The sequence below is a fragment of the Moschus berezovskii genome, chromosome 1, assembly GCF_049115385.1.
Source record: "Moschus berezovskii isolate FMDL1 chromosome 1, NW_MosBer_1.0, whole genome shotgun sequence".
In the NCBI taxonomy this organism is placed as follows: domain Eukaryota; kingdom Metazoa; phylum Chordata; class Mammalia; order Artiodactyla; family Moschidae; genus Moschus; species Moschus berezovskii.
Window position 1 is genome coordinate 19,333,159 of NC_142460.1, and position 24,734 is coordinate 19,357,892.

Sequence of the window (24,734 nt, forward strand, 5' to 3'; positions counted from 1 at the left end):
CTGGGCCAGGGGACTAACAAGCAAAGGCCAAGAGAATCTACCGTGGGCAAGGTGGTCTGCAGGAGCGTGGGGAGAGGCAGCAGAGGGGATACGTGAGCTGGGTGAGGACGAGCAGAGAAGGACTTAGATGCCAGATCTAGGAGTCAGACTTCATTTCGAGGTCAGCAGGGTTCTTAATCGTGCGTACAGGTAGGGGTCTTATGGGACCTGCGATCCCACGTCCTCCCCATCCCTGTCTCAATGTTAGGTCCAATTCAGGTGTTTCCAGCATGTGAGCCCCTCCAGGGAGAAGGGCCACAACTTCCTGAAAGGCTCAAGAGTCCTAGGACCCAAATCCTGTCAAACGTCCCTGCTCCTGGGAAGGGAGAACCGTTGCAGGCTCAGAGCAGAGACGAGGATATGTCCATCCCCCATGGCCCCCTGAGCAGATGGGGCTCAAAGGTCAGGACCTGCACTCGGACCTGACACACAGCTGCTGACCTCCCGGGGCAGGTGGGGCCTGCGCCCTCCCAGAGCCTCAGGCTCGAGGGAGGCAGAGTTCTCATCACATCAGGGCAGGCCCGCCCTAACCCGCTGTGTAGTTCACGTCTGCAAAGCCCATACCTTTCGCTCCCCTTTAGCGCTCCTTCTTCTCCACCTGCTTGCTCTTCTCAGCTTCCAGCTTTTGTTGCTTTCCTTCCAATCGTTTCCTCTGGTAGACTTTGACTCCGGCAAATGCCAGGCAGAGGATTAGTGTTTTCGCCGCCAAGATATACAGCAGCAGGGGGAAGTGTTCAAGCACCTTAAAGAAGAAAGCAAACTCGTGGAGACGTTCGATCATGGATAAGGAATTTTCCTTCACGTCCCTTCACTCAGCACACATTTCCTGTGCACCGTGTTAAGCACTGGGCGCCAGGCTGGGTGGGGGGCCTCCCAGGCTCAGGAGAGATGACGGCCCAGTTCCAGGTTGTGGGCAGCCTGGTTTCAGGTGCCCTTCACCACCTGGCTTCACAAATGCCATGGCTGTGCTCTCTCACAACCAGACCGTGCACTTTGCCCCTCACCCCCTGAGCCTGAGGCAGCGGCACGGTCTGCAGTGAGCAGCTGGAGCCGGAAGACCGGGCACAGCCCCGCTCGGGCCACGCACTGACCCATGCACAGCACGTGCGACCCACATCGGTCACTTGACTTTCCTCAGCTTCTGCCTCTTCACCTGCAAAGGGAGGCTGGACCAAATCTTCTTCTGAATCTCCACCCTTATGGGATGCTATGATGGGCTCTTGGTTCCAGCTATGCATTAGCACTGGAATTTGAAAGTAAAATAAATATACGAGTAAAATACCGCAAAACTTAAAACGTTAAAGCTTAGCTACTTAATTCACTGTCCCTGTAATTCTTTTGTTGGAGGGAAGTTTTAACCCACTGGCTAAAACGAGATCTGGGGAATAACCAGGGGATTGGAATTACTCACTTTTTGCATAAGCAGGCTTTATTATGAAATTCTATATATCACAAGTATCTCAAGGCAAATAGTATACCAGTTTGGGAAACATGATTAGTAGGACCTGAATAATAATTATGAGCTTCTTGTGTGCGATTAAAATTCCCTTCCCAGATAAAGTGGAAAGGTGCGCCTTTGTTGAGAGATCATTGCTCTGGAGGGCCGAGTGGGATTTGGTCCAGTGGACTGCTCAGGTGAAACGCCAACCACCAGCGAACCATACGCAGCACTGGGACAAGGAGACTCCTCCGTGGAGGCCGCATCTGTCCCTCCCTCTGATGGCGTAACTGACGCTGATCGGAAGCAGGTTAATGAAAACTCCAGCTGAGAACAGTCCACTCCGACGCGGAGGGCTGTGAGAGGATCCATCGAGGACTCGGTCGACACCTCGTTCCACAGACGAGAGTAAAGCTCAGGGCGGCGGCGAGGCCCTGCGTCACACGACTAACGCAGGAGAAGCGAGAGTTGGAACCAGATACTCTGACTCCTACATCAGTCGTCTTCCCACTGACTCTTGATCTCAATGCAGTGGCATTAAGTGACATCAACAAATTACGTCCCAAGAACACTCTGAGTAACTAGATAAGTTTTCAACCACAGAATCGGGTTAAACAGTAAAGAATAAGCATAACCTATACACTTCAGAAAGCTCACTCTGGCAAACAGTATAAAAGATGAAAAAGGTTACAAAAGCAAAAACCTTTTACCCTGACAAATACTAGCTGTTTAGAACACTGACTTGGTGTCCAGGCCCTTCCTGCCTCAGACCTATGGCTAATCTCTCCGACTTCCCCCCAACAACCCTCCAGCTCATCTAATTCATCTACTTTCTTGAAGGGTCACATCTTAGAGGTGAGGCTTGGCTCTACATTCATAAGCCAGCTAAGAAAGGAAAGATGCTAACTTTTACCTCCTTGGAGACAAAAATCATCGATGAGTTTGGAGATATAAACTTCATTTTATGTTCACGGGGACTTCTCCAGGCTGAGCCCTAGTTGGCCTTAGACGCTGGCAAGTTACTCCCTCCCAATTCTCTCCGTCCCTATGGATGAGCCCCTGGAGTCCTGTCATCATCAGACCCCTATCACAGCCCACAGTTCATGCGTGAGTGCTGAGTCTCCTCAGTCGTGTCCAACTCTTTGCGACCCCAAGGACTGTAGCCCGCCAGGCTCCTCTGGTCATGAGATTCTCCAGGCAAGAATCCTGGAGTGGGCTGCCATGCCCTCCTCCAGAGGATCTTCCCGACCCAGGGATGGAAGCTGCATCTCTCGGGTCTCCTGCGCTGCAGGCAGGCTCGTGACCACTAGTGCCACCCGGGAAAGCCCAGCCCACTGCTCTCTAAGATCCACACCCAAAACTAAGCTCTAGCAGCGACAGGATGCACATGGAAAGCAGAAGCTAGAAACCCACTGAAATGGAAGCATGTCAACAAACAAACCCAGTGAAGTGGTTTCGGTATTTACTTTTTTTTAAAGGCTGCGGGGAGGAGGCGGCAAGAGGCAGAAGTTTCGGGACTGAGAGAGGGCAGTGCAGTGGGAGTCAAGGACACTACACGGGCTAAAGCGAAACCTTTCAGGGCCACTGATCCTGCAGCCTCTCAGGCAGGGTGCTGGATCTTTCAGTTCAGTCCAGCTCAGTCGCTCAGTCGTGTCTGACCCTTCGACCCCATGAACCACAGCACCCCAGGCCTCCCTGTCCATCATCAACTCCCAGAGTTTACCCAAACTCATGTCCATTGAGTCGGTGATGCCATCCAGCCATCTCATTCTCTGTTGTCCCCTTCTCCTCCCGCCTTCAATCCTTCCGAGCATCAGGGTCTTTTCTAATGAGTCAATTCTTCACATCAGGTGGCCAAAGTATTGGAGTTTCAGGTTCAGCATCAGTCCTTCCAATGAATATTCAGGACTGATCTCCTTTAGAATGGACTGGTTGGATCTCCTTGCAGTCCAAGGGACTCTCAAGAGTCTTCTCCAGCACCACAGTTCAAAAGCATCAATTCTTCAGTGATCAGCTTTCTTCACAGTCCAACTCTCACATCCATACATGACCACAGGAAAAACCATAGCCTTGACCAGAAAGAGCTTTGTTGACAAAGTAATGTCTCTGCTTTTTAATATGCTATCTAGTTTGGTCATAACTTTCCTTCCAAGGAGCAAGCGTCTTTTAATTTCATGACTGCAATCACCATCTGCAGTGATTCTGGAGCCCAGAAAAATAAAGTCAGCCACTGTTTCCCCATCTGTTTGCCATAAAGTGATGGGACCAGATGCCATGATTTTAGTTTTTAGTCATATGAAGTCTCTTCCTTTGATTTCCCTTCTAACAAAACCCTCAGATAAACTCCCAAACCTTCAGGGAAGTGAATCAAGAAAACACAGCTGGGTGGTGGAGCTCTCTATCAGTTTTTTGAATAAACACTGATACTTGTGTAGTAAGAATGACTGCCTTTTTAAATTTATTCTTGGCCACGCCCTGCGGCATATGGAATCTTAGTTCCCTGACCAGAGATCAAATCCCTGCCCGCTGTGTTGGGAGCTCGGAGTCTTAACCACTGGACCGCCAGGGAAGTCCCGCAACTTAGTACCCCAAGTTGCTGAGGTACTAAGGCACTGGGTGCTTGCTGTCGCTGACTGCTGCTCATGGCCACAGGCTGATGGAGGTAGACAGGGAAGCACAGGATGTCTTGGGGGTCCCATAGTCCTTTAACCTCCTGCAGGGGGCAGGGGGGGTCACCGCAGTTTGAGTGGTAGGCCATTCCTTTCAGACACTACCTGGAAGGGCTCCCTGGTAGCCCTGGAGCTGTGTGTCTGCCTGAAGGTCGCGAAGGTACAGGCGGTTTTTGTACAGTTTTCTGTACAAAACTGTGTTCCTGACACAGGAAGGGACTCCTTCTGTGACAAGTCGGGTCGACCTGAGCGGTCAAGTGGGTTGCTGTCACTCCACAACTAAAAAGAAAGCTCTCTCTGTGCAATGGCTCACCGGGATACATCAGCGCCACCCGGGAACTCGTTCACCCCCAGGCCAACGCGATCAAACTCCAGTGGGTGGGGCCACAATTCATATTTTAACTCGTCGAGGTGGTTTTGAGACACACTCTGGCCTCGGAGCACCAAGCACACACGCTGACCCTTCTGACATGGCCTCAGGTACCAGCTGCCGCCCCGTCACCAACCACTCACCTCAGGCTCTGCCCACGCTGCCAACCCTCTACTGAGTCTCAGCACGCACTGCACCCGGCCCCTAAAGACCCACGCGCTCTCAGCCCCCGACTATCCTTCCCGGCCTTTCTCCAGGCAGCTCTGGAACACCCCACACGTGCGACATGCACGTTCCTACCTCTCTAAGCCCTGAGAGAGTCTTCACTCCACCTTCTGAACCTTGGCTGGGCTCCTCCTGGAGAAGAGGCCCCAGAGAACCCCTGCACGGCCCCCAGGCCCCACAGGGCTGGGGAAGGAGGGGGTCCGAAGCTGAGCGCCGAAGAATTGAGGCTTTTGAACTGTGGTGTTGGGGATGACTCTTGAGAGTGCCTTGGAGTGCAACGGGATTAAGCCAGTCAATTCTAAAGGAAATCAACCCTGAATATTTGGAAGGACTGATGCTGAAGCTGAAGCTGAAGCTCCAATACTTTGGCCACCTGATGCGAAGAAGTGACTCATTGGAAAAGACCCTGATGCTGGGAAAGACTAAGGGGATGACAGAGGATGAGATGGTTGGATGGCATCACCAACTCAATGGACATGAGTTTGAGTAAACTCCGGGAGTTGGTGATGGACAGGAAGGCCTGGTGTACTGCAGTTCATGGGGTCACAAAGAGTCGGACACGACTGAGCGACTGAACTGAACTATAGTCTCCTGACTCCCTGATCCTGCTTCCAGATCTTTCCATTTCCTGTGATGAAAGCCAGTGGCTGTTCTGACCAGAAAATGCTTATGATAACATTTGAAACAAATACATATAATGAAATCCTAAGTTTGGAGATATACACATTACACACATATATATGAAAAACATGGGGAGAAAATACACCAAACTCGTTCATATTAATAGCAGCCATCGGTAGTGAAAAGATATATGATTCTGACTTCGTCTGACCCTTTCCAAAGCGCCTATTTTCATGACAACACTAGTAGCCACCCTGCACCTACCCTCTCCACTTCCTTGAAGGAGGTAACGTGATACCCCCCTGCCCCCGTAAGACCCACTGTCCATGGCCCACAGCCTTCTGCAGGCTTGCAGCTCACAGGACATTCTTTGGTTGCCCTTGAACTTCTGCTTCCACCAGCTGTACTGAAGGTTTTACAGGGGTCAGCTGTGTTTATCCCACAGTCAGTATATTTAAGTAGCACTTGATGTCATAATGGATAATCTATCTAAACATGGCACTCATGAAACATGACCACAGAAAAGAAAGGCTGTTTCCATGAAGACTAAGGTGTCTGTTTTGAAAGACTCATTTGAATTAAAAAAAAAAAATACTGTTTGCAACACAAATGGGAGAGATTAAAGAAGAAAAGTGTAAAAATCAGGAAGGATTTTGAATGTCGATAGTTTCTTAAGATCTTTTTCATCCACTTTGAAGAAACCAAACTGTGAGATTATAGGTGAAACGTCAAAGGGTGGTTTTTGCGAACGAGGTGAGGCACGTCTGAGGGCAGTCGATGTCCTCCCCAAGATAAGGCCTTCCTCCGAAGGTCTGGTGAAAAAAATGTACATTTACGTGTTCACTTAAAGTATTATATATCATGATTCCTGCACTTTCTTCTTTTGTTTTTTTCTTAGTCCACTTATCTCTACAGAACTATTTTGAATTTTTACAATCAGGAGAAAGAAAACCCACAAGCCATAAATGTTTGATGATACTCTTACCTTCCAGTTCATGCTGGACCAACTGGTGTTCCACTCCTGGTCCTGTGGGCCACGCAGACAAGAAGGAGAGGGAACCTGGTTGGGGCAGGTCCACTGTTCTGATGGGGAAGAGAAGTAGCAGGTCAATTTGAGTTTTCTAGACAGACCGCCTTAGGAAGACTTCTCTTTGATGGGGAGAGAGGGCCCACGAGCCAAGACAGCAAGCTCTGCAGAGAGGAGGGTTAGGCCTCCTCAATGAGCGAGACAGCCTTGGCTCTTGCTGAGCAGAACAATCTCCTTGGTCTTGACCAGGGAAGGGAGCACAGCTAAGCAGAAGTATTGGCCCCGCTCCTAAGGGAAAGTGTGCTCCCACTCCATTCATCTGTGGACAAAGGTGCCCAGGCCCTAATCTGATCCTCTCCCCACCTCCTGCCCTGAACAAGAGCTGGTCTGTGGGTGGGGGTATCATTTTATGTCTCAGGTCCTGTGAGTATTAATTAAAGGAATACTGTTTTGCTTTAGTATTCATTTATTGATTTATTTATAAATTTGGCTGCATCAGGTTTTAGATGCGGCATGTGGGATCTTTTATTGTGGCTCTCAGGCTCAGCAGTCAAGGTACGTGGGCTTACCTGCCACAGAGCGCGTGCAATCTTAGTTCCCTGACGGGGTCTGAACCCTGCATTGGAAGATGAATTCTTAACTGCTGGAAAGCTAGGGAAGCCTCAAGGTAATATTGGTTTTCAAAAATATCTGGTGGGAAGGGAATCAAGGATGGGGAGAAATGGTATTAAGAAAGTTATTCCAATCTTAGAATTCTCTCTAAAACATCAGAGAGATGGAGGGGAAGGTGAAGCGGAAGAGACAAGGCAGGGACCTGACCAGGACACAGGATTTGCTCTGAGGCCTCCCACGTCACAATTTTTAGACCAGGACACATACCCCATTAGTCAGAAGACTTGAGCTCTGGATGAAGGGCCTACACGCTCTGGTAAGTGACTCCCCTCTGGGGGCCTCCGTCCCATCTGTAAATGAAGACAGGGAGTGTCAACTACATGGGCTCTGAGGCCTCTACTTCTGCAATTCGGAGACTTTCAGCGTTAAGAATCACAGCTTCACTTTACTGTGCCAGCCATGCTAAAGTGCACTGCGTGCCAATAACTCGGCTAGTCTTCACACCTGCCCCCAGAGTTTATAGTTTATCGTCTATACTTTGGAGTGTGTGTGTGCGCGTGCGCATGTGCACTCAGTCGTGTCCAACTCTTGCTGCAGCCCCATGCACTCCTCGGTCCACGGGCTTCTCCAGGCAAGAACACTGGAGCAGGTCACCATGTTCTCCCCCGGGGGCCTTCCCGGCCCGGAGACTGAACCTGCGTCTCTTAGGTCTCCCGCACTGGCAGGCGGATTCACCACTAGTGCCAGCTTACGTGACAGTGACACGTCCAGTCACAGTAAGGACTGGGATTGTAACTCATCCAGTCCGGCCCCAGGGTCTGATCCTAATGCAGACAGAGAGCTCTGCATTAAAAAGTCATGCAGATGCCCTTCTTTAAATGGACTTACAATTAGGATTAAGAAAAACTCACAGGCCTTTAGAATGGGGAAAATGAGATAAGCCTCAGACATGTTTTTTTGAAAACTTTCACTTACAAAAGCATCTAAACATAAAAAGTTCAGACCTCCTTCACATCCAAGGTCACAGTATCTTGAACACAAGCGAGCAGCTGGCACAAGATAGCCAAGCTTTCCCCAGGACTTTTTCAAAGTCAGATAAGTTCACGACAGGAACTCACACCATAAATCTGTTTAAATGAGATGACCATGATTGAAGGCATTCATTGTGCTAAGTCGCTCAGTTTTGTCCGATTCTTTGCGACCCCATGAACTGTAGCCCACCAGTGTCCTCTGTCCATGGGATTCTCCAGGCAAGAACACTAGAGTGGGTTGTCATGCCCTCCTCCAGGAGATTTTCCCAACCCAAGGTTCAAACCCAGGTCTCCCATACTGCAGGTGGATTCTTTACCATCTAAGCCACCAGGGAAGCCCGAAGGTGCTCATTACCTTTGTGTATAAAAGATTCCTTTGTCTATAGGGAGCAGTAGATTCTGACCTGCCCTGGAGAAATATGTTCCTAATAGGTTACAACCTGTTGCTGGAATTTTCACTTTGAATAATTTCTGATAATCTCAGGAATGATCCATGTTGTAAATTAAAATGTCTATGCTGGAAAAGATTGAAGGCAGGAGGAAAAAGGGATGACAGAGGATGAGATGGTTGGATGGCATCACTGACCCGATGGACATGAGTTTGAGTAAATTCCGGGAGCTGGTGAAGGACAGGGAAGCCTGGCGTGCTGCAGTCCATGGGATCTCAAAGAGTCGCACATGATTGAGCAACTGAACTGAAAGTTGTATCAATTTTATTTTTCTCACCTCTATTTTTATTGTCTACATATATAAGTAGACAGGTTTGGCTGTTTCCCACACATTTTCTGAGACCAAATGACTCACTTAGTGAAGTCGGTTAGATATTAATTTCCAAGGTCAAGGACCACAAAAAGGTCCAAAAAAACTTATAGGAGGAAGTAAAAAGAATGCCTGGTGATCTGGCCCTCTGGCAATCATGTGCTAAGTTTACTAGTAGTATCACTTGGCCTCTCCAAACCTCAGTTCCCTCCTCTGTAAATTCTCCTTCAAAGGCTAGATTATGAAAACATTAAGCACCAGCCTCAGCACTTGAAAAGCACTAAATAAATACCAACCATAATTGTTATGATAAATGTCTTTCCAGTAACGGACATGGTAAGCTGAAGAACGTAAGCAAGTGGTGGCCATGGCAAATGAGACAGCAGGGCATGGGATAAAGAACCTTCACCGGATGACCAGGAGAACTGGAGATCTGGACTCTATGCTTGGAGGCGCCAATGACAAGGCATCTGACCTGGGGGGGCAATCCATTAGCCTCTCTAAGCCAAAGTGTTACCATTTTAAAACTCCAAAGAACAACACTGCAACTCTGAAAATCCTAAGTCACATTCTCTCTGATATCACAGCATCTAACTGTAAAAACATTACTGGCAGCTGCCTCATCGTATCTAGAGTAACAAAATTCCATCTCTTCAGGAAAGAAACACGTCTAAAAGTCCATCTGCAAAGCGGTGGAAGGAGTGTGTTGAGGGTGGGAGAGAGGGCAAATTAATCAAACTCGTTCCCACCCACTGCCTCCAAATGATAACTCTTCCCCAATATCCCTTACAGGCTACAACTCAGCCATTTTTGCAGCTCTTCAGCAAGTGAGAACAACTGAGAAAGCTAAAAATATCAGCAGGCTAGTCGCTGTGCTGCCATATGTACACCTGATGCAATCTTAAAACCAGGAGGCAGCTGGTGTCTGAGGGCTGAACTACAAAAGCCAACCAGATGGGGACAGTTTTGAAAGACATAAAATCTACGAAGTGCAAGAAGTTTTAAAAACTTCCCCTGGAACTATCCAGTCTTAGCTTTAAACTCAAAGATAACAATGGCTTAAAAAGAGATGTCTCTATTTCCTTTACTGCAAAAATATCCTGATTTTTCCTTTGCTAGATTTCTCCTACTGGCTTATCTTGATTAGGCTAATTAGAGCAATATGGACAAGGTATAGTCCACAGTTTTATTCTTGGTCCACCTAACAGCCTCAAGGGTCGGTCCGTCTCCGTGTCTCACTCCAGCCACTCATTAGGCTGCGTCCTTATCCTGAACTTCCCGAAATTGCTCTCATTCCCAGCCTCTTTCCACCCCAATCCTTCACCCCATCATTTGAAGTAGCGATGGGTGCGCAGTGGGGGGTGAGGGGGCGGGCCCCAGATGAAGCGGGGTTTATCAGTGGGCTGACTTCTGAGCCCCACGCCAGGGTCGGCCGGGGTTCCCAGGGCGAGGGGCTGGGCCTCAGCCCCTCCGACGTGGAGGGCCAGATAAAGGTCCTCTCCAGCCTCCACACTGGGGTTGGGGGCAAAACCTGCCCCGCTCAGACCCGAGGATGAGGGCCAAGGGCGACCACCGCTTACCCCACCTACACAACAGGGCGTCTGGGACATTGGCGCGCCCCCAAACCTCTCTGGCTTGGAACCACATCTGGGTCCCCCGCTTTCGGCCTGCGTGCCAGCCTCCACATGCCGCCCCCCTCGCACCCCAGCCACCGGATCCGTGCATTTTGGGGTGCCTGCACAAGCCAGCCAGGCCGGACGCTCCGCGGGGGTGGGCCGTGGTGGCTGGCACCCTCGCGGTCCCGCTGGAGAGCGTCATGGAGAGAAAGCGCGAACGCGATGCCTGGGCGCCCCCCAAAGAGCAGCCGGGTTTCGGGTCCGGATCCGGCGGACAACGACGCCTCCCACTTACAGCTCAAGGCCGCGGAGGATCCAGCTCCCGGGCCGCGCGCAAACCACCACTCCCACAATGCCGCGGGGAAACTACATGTCCCGAAATGCACCGCTCCGCGCGCCGGCGCAGGGAGCCTGCGCCGCCATAGTGGGTAGGCGGCTCCGCGCCACGATGGGTAGGCGGGGGCCGCACACAAACCACCACTCCCACAATGCCGCGGGGAAACTACACGTCCCGAAATGCACCGCTCTGCGCGCCGGCGCAGGAAGCAGGTAGGCGGTTCCCCCGGCGCAGTGGGCCCGGGCCGGGGAGACGGTTTCCCTCTTCTGGAACCGGCGCTATGGGCCCAGGCGTCTTTCGTGCGGCCGCGACATGTGTCCCCGGACAGACTTGGCAGGGGCGAACTTCCGGAGCGTGGGCCAGGCGTTTACGTCCCCGCCGGGGGTGGGGGGTGGGGCACGTTCTTGTTCACTGACCTGAGCTGGAGGAGGAGGACGGCGGCGGGAGAGCGGGGCGTCGCGGGGCCCCTCCCCCTCCGCTGTCTCTCATCCGTGGGTGTTCCTCTCTCTGTGCCGCTGAGGGCAAGAGGGTACCCAGTTCAGTCGCTCAGTCGTGTCCGATTCTCTGCGACCCCATGGACTGCAGCACGCCAGGCCTCCCTGTCCTTCACCAATCCCGGAGTTCACTCAAACTCATGTCCATTGAGTCGGTGATGCCATCCAACCAGCTCATCCTCTGTCGTCCCCTTCTCCTCCTGCCTTAGTCTTTCCCAGCATCAGGGCCTTTACCAATGAGTCAGCTGTTTGCATCAGGTGGCCAGAGTACTGGAGTTTCAGGTTCAGCATCAGTCTTTCCAATGGATTTTCAGGACTGATTTCATTTAGGGTGGACTAGTTGGATCTTGCAGTCCAAGTGACTCTCAAGATGTCATCTCCAACACCAGTTCAAAAGCATCAATTCTTCAGTGCTCAGTTTTCTTTATAGTTCAATTCTCACATCCATACACGACTACTGGAAAAACCATAGCATTGACTAGACGGACCTTTGTTGGCCAAGTAAATATGCTGTCTAGGTTTGTCATAGCTTTTCTTCCAAGGAGCAAACATCTTTTAATTTCATGGCTGCAGTCACCATCTGAAGTGATTTTGGAGCCCCCCAAAATAAAGTCTGTTACTGTTTCCACTGCTTCCCTATGTATTTGCCATGAAGTGATGGGACTGGATGCCATGATCTTAGTTTTCTGAAAGTGAAAGTGAAGTTGCTCAGTCCTGTCCGACTTTGCGACCCCGTGGACTGTAGCCTGCCAGGATCTTCTGTCCATGGGAATTTACAGGCAAGAATACTGGAGTGGGTTGCCATTTCCTTCTCCAGGAGATCTTCCCAACCCAGGGATTGAACCCAGGTCTCCCTAATTGTAAGCAGGCACTTTACCATGAGCCACCAGGGAATGTTGAGCTTTAAGCCAACTTTTTCACTCTCATCTTTCATCAAGATCCTCTTTAGTTCTGCTTCACTTTCTGCCTTAAGTGTGGTGTTGTCTGCATAGCTGCTGCTGCTGCTAAGTCACTTCAGTTGTGTCCGACTTTGCGCGACCCCATAGACGGAAGCCCACCAGGCTCCTCCATCCCTGGGATTCTCCAGGCAAGAACACTGGAGTGGGTTGCCATTTCCTTCTCCAATGTGTGAAAGTGAAAAGTGAAAGTGAAGTCGCTCAGTCGTGTCCGACCCTTAGCGACCCGACGGACTGCAGCCTACCAGGCTCCTGATGTACTCTGCATGTAAGTTAGATAAGCAGGGTGACAATATACAGTCTTGACATACTTTCCTGATTTTTGAACCAGTCTGTTGTTGGAACCAATCTGATGTGAGTCCTCAGAAGTTTCTAAATTTAGCCTTTATCTTCTCTGCCAAAAATGCATTCCTTTTCCTTTGGGATAGTGGTAGGGTGACCGTTACTAAGTTCCCAGATTCCTTCATTCAACAAGTGCTTAGTAAACCAGAGTGGAATTTGAGCCCACTACCAAGTGAGGGTGCCGAAAATTCCAGGGTAACAAGAGGGCAGTTCACCCTTTTTTGGTTGAGGAAACTGAGGCAGGGGGAGATTAAGTGGTTGATTCAAGGAAACGTGTGAATTGGAATGGCAAAATTGATATTTGAATCCACGCAGTCTTGTGGAATCCCATTGGGAGTGCAGAGGAAAGGACAAACTGAGGGACTGGGGAGCAGGGGGTTAGTTCTGTCAACAAGTTCTGCGAAGTTTTCCTGGAGAGAATAACAAAAATAGCTTTGCTCTAAGCACTTTCGGAGAAGGCAATGGCAAGCCACTCCAGTACTCTTGCCTAGAAAATCCCATGGATGGAGGAGCCTGGTAGGCTGCAGTCTGTGGGGTCGCTAAGGGTCGGACACGACTGAGTCACCTCACTTTCACTTTTCACTTTCACACATTGGAGAAGGAAATGGCAACCCACTCCAGTGTTCTTGCCTGGAGAATCCCAAGGACGGGGGAGCCTGGTGGGCTTCCGTCTATGGGGTCGCACAGAGTCGGATACGACTGAAGTGACTTAGCAGCAAGCACTTTGCAGCTATTGTCTAATAAAAGTCTTACAAGCCTATGAAAGACATGATGTGACTATAACCATTTCACAAATGAAGAAACGGAGACACAAACAGATTAAACTGTCCAGGGTTTTAAAGCCAGCAAGTACCAGAGCTGGGACCTGACTCTGGGTAATCTGAACCTCGACTATCAGGGCAGCCACTGCCATGGGTTCCTTTTCAAATGGCTTCTGAGCTCTGCTGTAAAAAAGTGAGTGGAACTCAGTTTATATAGATCAACCGGAAAGAACAGGTGGGAAAGAAAACCAGCAACTTGTTGGAACTGGCGTTTTTTAGTTGCCAGGTTGAATGTGGCAAGGCTGGGTTCTGTGGGAATTGATGCTGGAGTAACAAAGTGGAGCAGGTACCAGCGACTGTAGACCTGAAATGCTGGTAAATACTGGGCGTTTCTCCTATTCCCCCAAAGTAAAGTTGGCTGCTAACCATCTGTGTTGGCCCCAATATACTTTAAGTGATGATGATAAAACATACTTAATTGGGGAACCTAGATATTTTCCCCCTTAATTTGTTCTCCTGTGTCAAAGATAAACAAAGTTGGACACCAGTTGAAGTGTAAAGGATGGACTTTATTCAGTAACTATCACAATAGGGAAAAGAACCCAGCATGAACCAAGCTTGGTTTGTAGAGGTAACTGAGCATTTTAAAAGGAGAAGGAGGGGGACTTCTCTGATTTGATCCCTGGACCAGAAACTAGGATCCCACCTACCTTGGGGGAACTGAGCCCATGTGCTGCAGTAAGAGAAGTCTGTCTGCCTCAACAAAGACCCAGTGCAGCCAAAATTAAAAAAAAAAAAAAATGAGAAGGGGTTGGACAGCTGGTACTTGAGCAGAGTCAGTGGAAATTTACAAAAAGTGGAGGGGACTGGGTCAACAGCATCTGGGTCTGTCAATAGATGCTTACCTGGAGGAGAAACAAAGTTCAGCCTTTATGACTGGAGGCAGTGGTGCAAGTTAAAGCTGTTACCTCCTTCAATGCTAGCATATCAAAGAGACAAGGCAGTTCTGGGTGGTAAATGATTTATACCTCGAAGGAGGAGAAAAAGGATTTATAATAGAAAGGCTTCCAAAGTAAATGCTCTATCAGGGATTCAAGGGGCTGATTTGCCTACCACCAGGTTTTGGCCTGAACGAATAGTTCATTCTCCTGGCTCCTTCTTAAGTTTTCCTAGGCAGGCACCTTAAAGCAGGCTAGGATCTCCTTAGGGATGTAGGCAGTGTTTGTTCAAGTCTCTTAGTGTGGGGAGGTGGATGGTATCTTTTGTGCCAAGAGTCTGCAGGGTTTTTAGGCCAAGGTTGAGGTCAATTCAAAAAGAGGGTTCAAAGGAGCCTGACCAGGGTTTGGTCAAGGAGATAAATTTGGTCAATTAGGAGAAACCTTGGATTCCTGTCTGGATCCAGACCCAAAGCTGAGATTTTGTTGCCCGAGTTGCTGCTCTGGCTGTTGTTCAGTCACTCAGTCATGTCCAACTCTGTGACCCCATGGACTGCAGCACGACAGGCTTCCCTGCCCTACACTATTTCCTGGAGTTTGCTCAAACTCATGTCCATTGAATTAGTGATGCTATCCATCTGCTGCTCTGGGCACATTGATTAAAATGTTCTGGAGACTTCCCTGGCAGTCCAGTGGTTAAGAATCTGCCTTCCAAACTGCTCTCTTCTTTTGTAAATGTTTAACACAATTTTTCATAATAAGGTTAAAAAAGAAAAAGAGTCTACCTTCCTATGAGAGGACGCGGATTTGATGCCTGGTCAGGGAACTAAGACCCCACACGCCGCAACTGAGACTGAATGCAACCAGAATAAACGTAAATTAAAAAAATTTCTGTGTGGTTCAGCATTTCCGGGTTTCTCACCTAAGGAGAGAAACTACTCTTGCCATTATGTTATTGGAATGTTGGTGGCTTTCCTTAACAGTGTATTGAATGCTTCTGTTAGCACAATCGCATGCTTGTTTTTAGGAAACAGACCTAATATCTTTCACTCTAAAGAGACAAATCTTGTAATCCATATAAGATGCTGAAAAAGGACTCTTGTTTTCAATTTTGTCTCAGTGCTCTGAGACTTGAGGCTTTGTTCCCAATGCCCTGTCTTGATGCCCTGAGTAGATGGGGAGCTGGGGAAGGAGCAGAGAATAAGCAAGGGGGCACGAACCTTCATGAGGCTACACCCCATATGTGTGTCTTGCTATTGCCTTTCCCCTCTCAGCCCTCTCTGGACATTAACCCGAGTTAGGCAGGCCCTCTGTCCTGGCTCCTGCCATTTTGTGTTGGTCTCCAATATAACCCCGTCACATTATATAATCAGGATGTTCTGACTCCCTCTCTGTGCCTGCCTCCCTTTCTGCTGAGTGAGTTCCTCCAGCTCAGGGAATCATGTTCATCTGTATACTCCTGGTCTAGGCCATTGACCCAGGAAGTGAAAGTGAAAGTCGCTCAGTCGTGTCCAACTCTGTGACCCCATGTACTATACAACCCATGGAATTCTCCAGGCAAGAATCCTAGAGTGGGTAGCCTTTCCCTTCTCCAGGGGATCTTCCCAACCCAGGGATTGAACCCAGTTCTCCCGCATGGCAGGTGGATTCTTTACCAGCTGAGCCACAAGGGAAGCCATTGACCCAAGCAGACAGATAATAAATGGTACTTGATTGAATTAAGGAATGAAGTCACCTAAATCTGTGAACTGGAGTTGCCTATCCATAAATGAAATGGTCTGACAAGGATTCTGTTATCTCCAAGGTGCCCTTTGGCCTTGACATTCTATAATATAGTGACCCCCAGAGTCAAAATATTAAGCAGTTATGGTCTAGCTCTTCACTGCTGCTGCTGCTAAGTCTCATCAGTTGTGTCTGACTCTGTGCTACCCCATAGATAGCAGCCCACCAGGCTCCCCCGTCCCTGGGATTCTCCAGGCAAGAACACTGGAGTGGGTTGCCATTTCCTTCTCCAATGCATGAAAGTGAAAAGTGAAAGTGAAGTCGCTCAGTCATGTCCGACTCCTAGCAACCCCATGGACTGCAGCCTAGCAGGCTCCTACGTCCAGGGGATTTTCCAGGCAAGAGCTCTTCAATAGACCTCAGCAATTCAGCCACTTTCCATACATTCATGAAAATAAATTTCTTGAAACATAAAATAAGTAATTGTAAACCAAGAAAATAAATTGAGTGAAAAGAATGAGTGGTTTATTAGGCAGCATTTTCACGTATTATTATTTTTTTCTATAATGGCAAGAACTTTTAAATTAGTCTTCTGTAAAATTTAAAATGTTAATTAAAAATGTGTTTCTGTTACACCTAAAGATTCTATTTATCTGGTGTGGACTCTGCCCTTATGAAATGTTGGTTCTGTCTTCCCACTTCCAAATAAGCTCAATGCCAAGGAAGCAATACACATGAAGGAAACCTGTGGTTCTGTTCATTTGTCACTTCAGACTCTGTATTCATGAATTAATAAACAGATGCTCCTGCTTTAATCTAGTGAGCAAGTGATAGATTTTTGAACCTCCGTTTTCTGAATAATACACCTTGGTTACTTATAAATTGAATCAGTCAAACATACAAAATAAGGTTTCACAAGGGAGACCATTCAATGATTTGTTAATTTCTCCTTCCTATCCCCACTGTCACTGCCCAGGCACATTACTTCAAATTTGGTTTTATTTTCACTATTGACATTGATTAAAACGACATTGACATTGCACAGAAAAGGAAAGAGGTCTTTGGCATAAGTTATTGCTCCACAGAGCAAACGTGAAGCATGAGATTGAAATGTCTCTTAGCTGATCAACTACGTGATATCGATGAAAATTCTCAACAAAGAGTGAGGAACTCAGTGTCTTCGAAGCATGGCAACTTGGATTGACTCCATGGAACCAGCAGATCTTCCTATTCGCACATCAGATGTTGCCTCCGTGCCCCCACCTCTGGTCAAGGAGACATCGTGAGCGCTGCTGCACCGGTGTTCTCGGGGACGGCCACCCTTGATTCTTCTAGGTTCACAATTTGACTTCTGTACTTCCCTTGCCAGTCCTCCACAATGTACTGGTGGTACGGGTCATTGGAGTGCTCTCGTCTCTTGGATTTCACTGTGCTCACCAGGATGGCTACAATGATGAAAGAGAACATTCCGATCATCACCATAAGGTACAAGATGACGTAGTAGAAGTTCTCAGCATCAACCTTGGCTTGCAGGGCCTCTTGCTCAACCGTTGTGTTCCTGCGCCAGTTGTCCATGTAAGTGATAAAAATCCTTTTGAAGACATATTCCAGTGTCTGTGTCAGATTGGATAGAGTTGGCATATTTCCGTCCTGCTGCAATTTAAATAGTAAAATAGGTGAACAGTTTAAGAAATGAATTCTTTCTCTATTTGGCTGCCTTAAGGAATGGAGGGAGGGGCAGACAAGGTTGAGGGGGGGAGTAATGTTATTTCTTCTTTACCTGGCTGGTGATTAAGTGCATATTTTATTATTCTTTAAGTTTTGCATGTTTTATGCAGCAGTTTTTCATGCACAGTATCTTACAATAAAAGTAACATAAGCACATAAAACTACATGATCCCAATTTGCATATGTAAATAAATAGTATATGTAGACAAAAATGAAAAAAGACTGGAAATAAATAAGTTTAAAGTGTTAACCTGGCTGGTATACTCAAATTTTTTTCTTCCTAATATTCTTCTTACCTTCAAAATTTTCATCGATAATCTTTCATCCATGACTTTGTTTCTAAATAGCGGGTCACCTCACAATAGCTAGCACAATGCCTTATTCATAATAGATATTCCACAGACATCAGCTGAAGGAGGCAATGACTGATGTATGTTCTGTGTTCTTAGAGAATTATGGGGCAGACGTTTGCAAGGGCCATGGACAGACATTGTGATCCACTCCGTTTCCTATGTGCAGGCTGTGATTTATTCCAGGTATCCCTAAGATGTGAGCATGTCCTTCCGGATTTGAAAGAAGCACTTTTGGTAAGTGATACAAAGGAACAGCGTGAGAAATACTCATATTTCTCGACTCCATCTGTGTTTCCACTGCCCGGCCACCAGCGTCTCTCACCTGGCGGACACAGTGCAGTGTAATACAACCCTCCCTAAAACCACCTCCCCAGGGTCACATCTGCCCATCTCTGCCCAGTCAATGTGCTCTTTTTAAGAGGGAAATAGGCACATAGCGTTCCCTTGTTTTGAAAAAATGCAATACCTTCCTGTTGTTCTCAAAGTAAAATCCTCCTTCCTGGCCTGGCCCGGCCAGCCCCTAACCACATCCCCAGTTATTCTTCCCTTATGGCAACTGGTCTTACTGGCCTGGCCTGCCTTCCTCCAGGTGAGTAAACATTCTTCTGCATCAGGACATTTGCATATTCTATTCCTTCAGCCTGGAATACTTTTCCCCATCTCTTCCCTCTGCCACCTCCTTGACCTCTGGGGCCCAGCTTAGCTGCTGCTTCTGAGAAAATATCCCTGGTCCTGCTCTCAGCCATTCTCCCCTCCCCCATTTTTGTCCAATGGTGTCTTTTTCTATTGTTGTTTGGTTGTTTTAGTTGCTAAGTCACGTCCAACTCTTCTGCGACTCTGTGGAGCCTGCCCGGCTCCTCTGTCCTTGGGATTCTCCAGGGAAGAATACTGGAGTGGGTTACCACTTCCTTCTCCAGGGTATCTTCCCAACCCAGGGATCGAACTCACATCTCTTGCATTAGCAGATGGGTTCTTTACCGCTGAGCCACCAGGTAGGCCCAGTGTCCTTTAACTTTTCTTCAAAGCACTCTCTCCAATATGTGGTAATTATGTGTATATGTCACTCTGTGTATGTGTGTAATTATTGGCTTGTGGCCTCATCTTTCCCATCAGTCATCATGTCTCTGAGGGCAGGGCTCACATCACCTCTGTCTACCCTGGTTTAGCGAACGTTGGCACAGAGCCTGGCACACACTGGGCACACAATGGATATTTGATGAATAAATGAATGTGCCAGGTATGTGCCAGCATTGGAAATGCAGCAACAGCGAATATGAGAATTCTACCTTTGGAACCTCAGTGTTGTGGGAGAGATGGAAACAAAGGATCATGAGAGGTGCAAAGCGTCATAACAGGTGTGAATAGAGCGGGTCAAAAAGAAATTTAACAGAGGCGTAAGATTGCCCTGAAGCACTCGCCATGCACAGTCTGTGGGGTCCCAAAGAGGTGGACACAACTGAGTGACTAAACAATTTGCCAAGCACATTTTCCAAGCAATGTGACAGAGGTGTGCTTGTCCCCGTTAAAACAGCAGTTCACTGTTTAAGAGTGTAGCTGAACTGACTTTAACCAGACTCAAGACGTCATCACCACTGGCTTCTGCAACCTTGAAGAGCCCAGGTCTGCCCATCTGGGGGCCTCACATGTGTTGCACGCATCAACAGACAACCAGCCCTTCCCTTGTTCTCTGGGGCTCACCTCGCAAATGCAATGGAGCCTGACACCTTACCCACCATTGTTCTCACCCTCTGGTCCCTCCAACCCTTTCCCACAGCTTCAGCCAATAAAGAAAACTGATTTCCCAGTGTATACATCCCCCTGCCACACCCTCTAGAGAGAATTCTGTTTCCTTCAGTTAAGTCAAATAGAAAAATGGTTGTAACATAGAGACAACGGGGAGGGGGGGGACAGCAAAACAAACAAAATCCCAGAAGAGCTAAGTTTACAAAATAAAAAGGCTGGTTGGGGGATGATGAGGGAAGTTTAGTCTGGGAGAAGACCCTGAGCGACTGTGGAGCAGGAGGCAACTGAGAAGGGGAAGAAGGGACCTCTTCTGGGCAGAGAACTGGATCCCCTTCATGTTTTGTTGTGTGTGTGTGTTTTTTTTTCTGTCGAGATGACAACTATTCTAGTTGTTTCTGCTCACTGAAGTGCTGTTCTGTGAAGCAGCTCCAGCATGCCCTGAGCCACCCGAGGCCCACCCTGGAGGCCCACCTTGGATCTGGGTTCCCCCAGAGAGGTGGTCACATTACAAGCTCCTCCATGCGCTGAGCTCCTTGGCCTACCTGCCTTCCATGAGTCTCCTTTGTGGGCTGTCTCTGTGCCTATAATTCCCGTCTCCTCCAAGCGGAGGCAGTAGAGTCCCGGTGTCACATGGGAGGGACGGTAGAGTCGGTCACACTCACTGCCAACACTGCTCATGTTTGCTTGCTTGCTTAGTTTCAATTTCCCATTTATTGTGTACTAGTCACAGGATGATCAAAACCTCTCTAAAATGTAGACAATTACCTCCTTCTCCAGAAGGCAGTGATCAAGACCATCCCCAAGACAAGAAATGCAAAAAGGCAAAATGTTTGTCTGAGGAGGCCTGACAAATAGCTGAGAAAAAAAAAAAAAGAAGCTAAAGGCAAGGTGAGAATGAAAGATATACCCATTTAAATGCAGAGTTCCAAAGAATAGCAAGGAGAGATACGAAAACCTCCCTCAGTGATCAATGCAAAGAAATAGAGGAAAACAATAGAATGGGAAAGACTAGAGATCTCTTCAAGAAAATTAGAGATACCAAGGGAACATTTCATGCAAAGATGGGCTTGATAAAGGACAGAAATGGTATGGACCTAACAGAAGCAGAAGATATTAAGAAGAGGTGGAAAGAATACACAGAAGAACTGTACAAGAAAGATCTTCATGACCCAGATAATCATGATGTTGTGATTACTCACCTAGAGCCAGACATCCTGGAATGTGAAGTCAAGTGGGCCTTAGGAGGCATCACTACAAACAAAGCTAATGGAGGTGATGGAATTTCAGTTGAGCTATTTCAGATCCTAAAAGATGATGCTGTGAAAGTGCTGCACTCAATATGTGAGCAAATTTGGAAAACTCAGCAATGGCCACAGGACTGGAAAAAGTCAGTTTTCATTCCAATTCCAAAGAAAGGCAATTCCAAAGAATGCTCAAACTACCACACAATTGCACTCATCTCATACACTAGCAAAGTAATGCTCAAAATTCTCCAAGCCAAACTTTCATAGCACATGAACTGAGAACTTCCAGATGTTCAAGCTGTATTTAGAAAAGGCAGAAGAACCAGAGATCAAATTGCCAATATCTATTGGAACATGTAAAAAGCAAGAGAGGTCCAGAAAAACATCTACTTCTGCTTTATTGACCATGCCAAAGTCTTTGACTGTGTGGATCACAACAAACTGTGGAAAATTCTTCAAGAGGTGGGAATACTAGACCACCTGACCTGACTCCTGAGAAATCTGTATGCAAGTCAAGAAGCAACAGTTAGAACTGGACGTGGAACAACAGACTGGTTCCAAATCAGGGAAGGAGTACGTCAAGGCTGTATATTGTCACCCTGCAGACAACATCATGAGAAATGCTGGACTGGATGAAGCACAAGCTGGAATCAAGATTGCCAGGAGAAATATCAGTAACCTCAGATACACATATAACACCCCCCTTATGGCAGAAAGTGAAGAAGAACTAAAGAGCATCTTGATGAAAGTGAAAGAGGAGAGTGAAAAAGTTGGCTTAAAGCTCAACATTCCAAAACTAAGATCATGGCATCCAGTCCCATCACTTCATGGCAAATAGATGGGGAAACAGTGGAAACAGTGACAGACTTTATTTTGGGGGGCTCCAAAATCACTTCAGATGGTGACTGCAGCCATGAAATTAAAAGACTCTTGCTCCTTGGAAGGAAAGTTATGACCAAACTAGACAGCATATTAAAAAGCAGAGACATTACTTGGCCAACAAAGGTCTGTCTAGTCAAGGCTATGGTTTTTCCTGTGGTCATGTATGGATGTGAGAGTTGGACTATAAAGAAAGCTGAGTGCCAAAGAATTGATACTTTTGAACTGTGGTGTTGGAGAAGACTCTTGAGACCCCCTTGGACTGCAAAGAGATCCAACCAGTCCATCCTAAAGGAAATCAGTCCTGAATATTCATTGGAAGGACTGATGTTGAAGCTGAAACTCCAATACTTTAGCCACCTGATGCGAAGGGCTGACTCATTGGAAAAGACCCTGATGCTGGGAAAGATTGAAGGCAGGAGGAGAAGGGGTCGACAGAGGATGAGATGGTTGGATGGCATCACCGACTCAATGGAGATGAGTTTGGGTAAACTCCAGGAGTTGGTGATGGACAGGGAGGTCTGGCGTGCTGCAGTCCATGTGGTTGCAAAGAGTCAGACATGGCTAAGCAACTGAACTGAATTGAACCTGTTTTACAAATGAGGAAACTGATGTTTAGAGAATAAATCCTTTGATTCCAAAAGACACGAGAACGGAGCTGCTGGAAGGCAGGGGTCATTTTATGCATCTTTGAATCCAGGGACCTGCACAGGGGTTGTTGGGTGAAATGAAAGTCAATCATGTCCAACTCTTTGGGACCCCATGGACTGTAACCCGCCAGGCTCCATTGCCCGTGGGATTCTCCATACAAGAACACTGCAGTGGGTTGCCATGCCCTTCTCCAGGGAATCTTCCCAACCAGGGATTGAACCCAGGTCTCCTGCATTGCAGGCAGATTCTTTATCATGTGAGCCCCCAGGGAAGCCTGGGGTTGGTGGGGAGCAGACTGGTTTGGTGAATGAATAAACATTCCTATCCTGTGTTCTGAAGATTTCACCTGGAATCTACAATAGTGATTCTTAACTTATTTGTGGGAGAGGAGGGTAGGGAGGGTCCCCAGATTCCTTGAAAAACAAAATTGAAAAATATGACTATTTTTCCCCAGAAAAGTATGTATGTGTAGATACGAAACTCTACATTCACTTTCTGGGGATTCCTGGGCCCCTGAAACCCAACCAAGAATCTCTGCCACAAAGTGTCTTTGAGATGAAGGACTTCAGAGTTCCCCTGGAGTTGGCTTTGTTTCTGGGTGTGGACAAAGCTGCATTGACCAGCCTCTTAGAGCTGATACAGCTGATTATTTGTTCAGCTCTTTTATATGGTCAGAGGCCATTGATAAGCAGATCAGAAGGTGCTTTTTAAGCACAGAGCTGAAAAGGGTCTCTGGGGATAAAATGCCTCAGTGCTGACTCCTGGCCAGACTGAAAAAGTCAAGGCCAAGGAGGATTCACTATTCAGATGCTGTTGCCTGACATAGCTGGGCAAGTCATTGTCTGTCCCATCAGTCAGTTCAGTTCAGTTCAGTCGCTCAGTCGTGTCTGACTCTTTGCGACCCCATCAATCACAGCACACCAGGCCTCCCTGTCCATCACCAACTCCCGGAGTTCACTCAAACTCATGTCCATCGAGTCAGTGATGCCATCCAGCCATCTCATTCTCTGTCGTCCCCGTCTCCTCCCACCCCCAATCCCTCCTAGCATCAGACTCTTTTCCAGTGAGTCAACTCGTCGCATGAGGCGGCCAAAGTATTGAAGTTTCGGCTTCAGCATCAGTCCTTCCAATGAACACCCAGGATTGATCTCCTTTAGAATGGACTGGTTGGATCTCCTTGCAGTCCAAGGGACTCTCAAGAGTCTTCTCCAGCACCACAGTTAAATATGGTCAAATATTGGCAAGGTCATATAATTTAATACAAATGGGTCTACATTTTCAGGCATTCTTAATAGATGGTTCTGGCTCAGTCAAATAAAAGGATGGGTCCCTAGAGATTCTTGGGGCTTGCCTGCTGCTTTAGGGAGTAGAGTAACTATAGCCCGAGACAAGCTTGAATCCTCCGTCCAAGGTCACAGTGCTGAGTCTCAAAACCCAACTCACCCAGGCTGGCGCCCAGCCCCTGCTTTATCCTAGCAGAGGTCACGAAATCCAGAAACTCCCTGTTTCCATTGCCTGCAACCGGTCAGCTCACTGGGCAAAAAGAAATGAGACCAAGATCCAAGCTTGACTCCACACACATCAGTGAGTTCAGCCCTATCTTCAGGACACATAATAACCCCTAAACTGTCACACAATGCAAGTGTCAATGGCTTAGTCGTGTCTGACTCTTTGTGACCCCATAGGCTGTAGCCCACTCGGCTCCTCTGTCCATGGCAAGAATACTGGAGTGGGTTGCCATTCCCTTCTCTAGGGGATCTTCCCGACCCAGGGATTGAACCCGGGTCTCCTACACTGCAGGTAGATTCTGTACTGTCTGAGTAGCCAGGGGAGCCGCTGTCATAAATGTGCATAATTCATGACAAGGACAAAGAGACTCTATGAGGAAAGCAACATGCCGTTGATTCTCAAACCCAAAGCTCTCTTTCCTGCAAAGACTGTGGCTCATCCAGACCTACGAAAGGCAGCAGTCTTTCCCTTTTGTAACACGAAAGAAAAAGACGAGTATGCATTTACCATGAAACTTCCATTTAGAAAATTAAATACTGAGGGACTTCCCTGGTGGTCCAGTGGCTAAGACTCCACCCTCTCAGTGCAGAGGGCCCACGTTCATTTCCTGGTCAGGGAACTAGATCCCACATACAGCAACTAAGACCTGGTGCAATTAATTAAATAAAATATT

General features: G+C 47.7%; 2 protein-coding genes across 7 annotated transcripts in view; both read right to left on the bottom strand.

Moving 5' to 3' along the window:
* The window catches only part of SMIM11 (small integral membrane protein 11), a 61,603-nt gene extending 50,748 nt beyond the window's left edge, over positions 1-10,855 (bottom strand). For 3 of the 6 annotated variants that reach the window (XR_016037255.1, XM_088835592.1, XM_088835590.1), the window contains exons 1-4: positions 10,703-10,855; positions 7,269-7,351; positions 6,348-6,445; positions 604-781 (exon numbers count right to left, since the gene is read on the bottom strand). Coding sequence is in view for 5 of the 6 variants with exons in the window: in XM_088835592.1 (XP_088691718.1) it covers positions 617-781; positions 6,348-6,359 (177 nt within the window). In the remaining variant the exon portion in view is untranslated. The remainder of the gene's footprint in view (positions 1-603; positions 782-6,347; positions 6,446-7,268; positions 7,352-10,702) is intronic. The other 3 variants (XM_088835585.1, XM_088835582.1, XM_088835598.1) reach the window with 3 other exon arrangements.
* Positions 10,856-16,547: 5,692 nt separating this feature from the next.
* KCNE2 (potassium voltage-gated channel subfamily E regulatory subunit 2) lies at positions 16,548-24,042 on the bottom strand. The gene is made up of 2 exons (XM_088835037.1): positions 23,996-24,042; positions 16,548-17,607 (listed from the first exon to the last, which is right to left on the bottom strand). The coding sequence occupies exon 2, from the start codon at positions 17,593-17,595 to the stop codon at positions 17,224-17,226; it is 372 nt and encodes a 123-aa protein (XP_088691163.1). The 5' UTR covers positions 17,596-17,607; positions 23,996-24,042; the 3' UTR covers positions 16,548-17,223.
* Between the last annotated feature and the right edge of the window lie 692 nt (positions 24,043-24,734).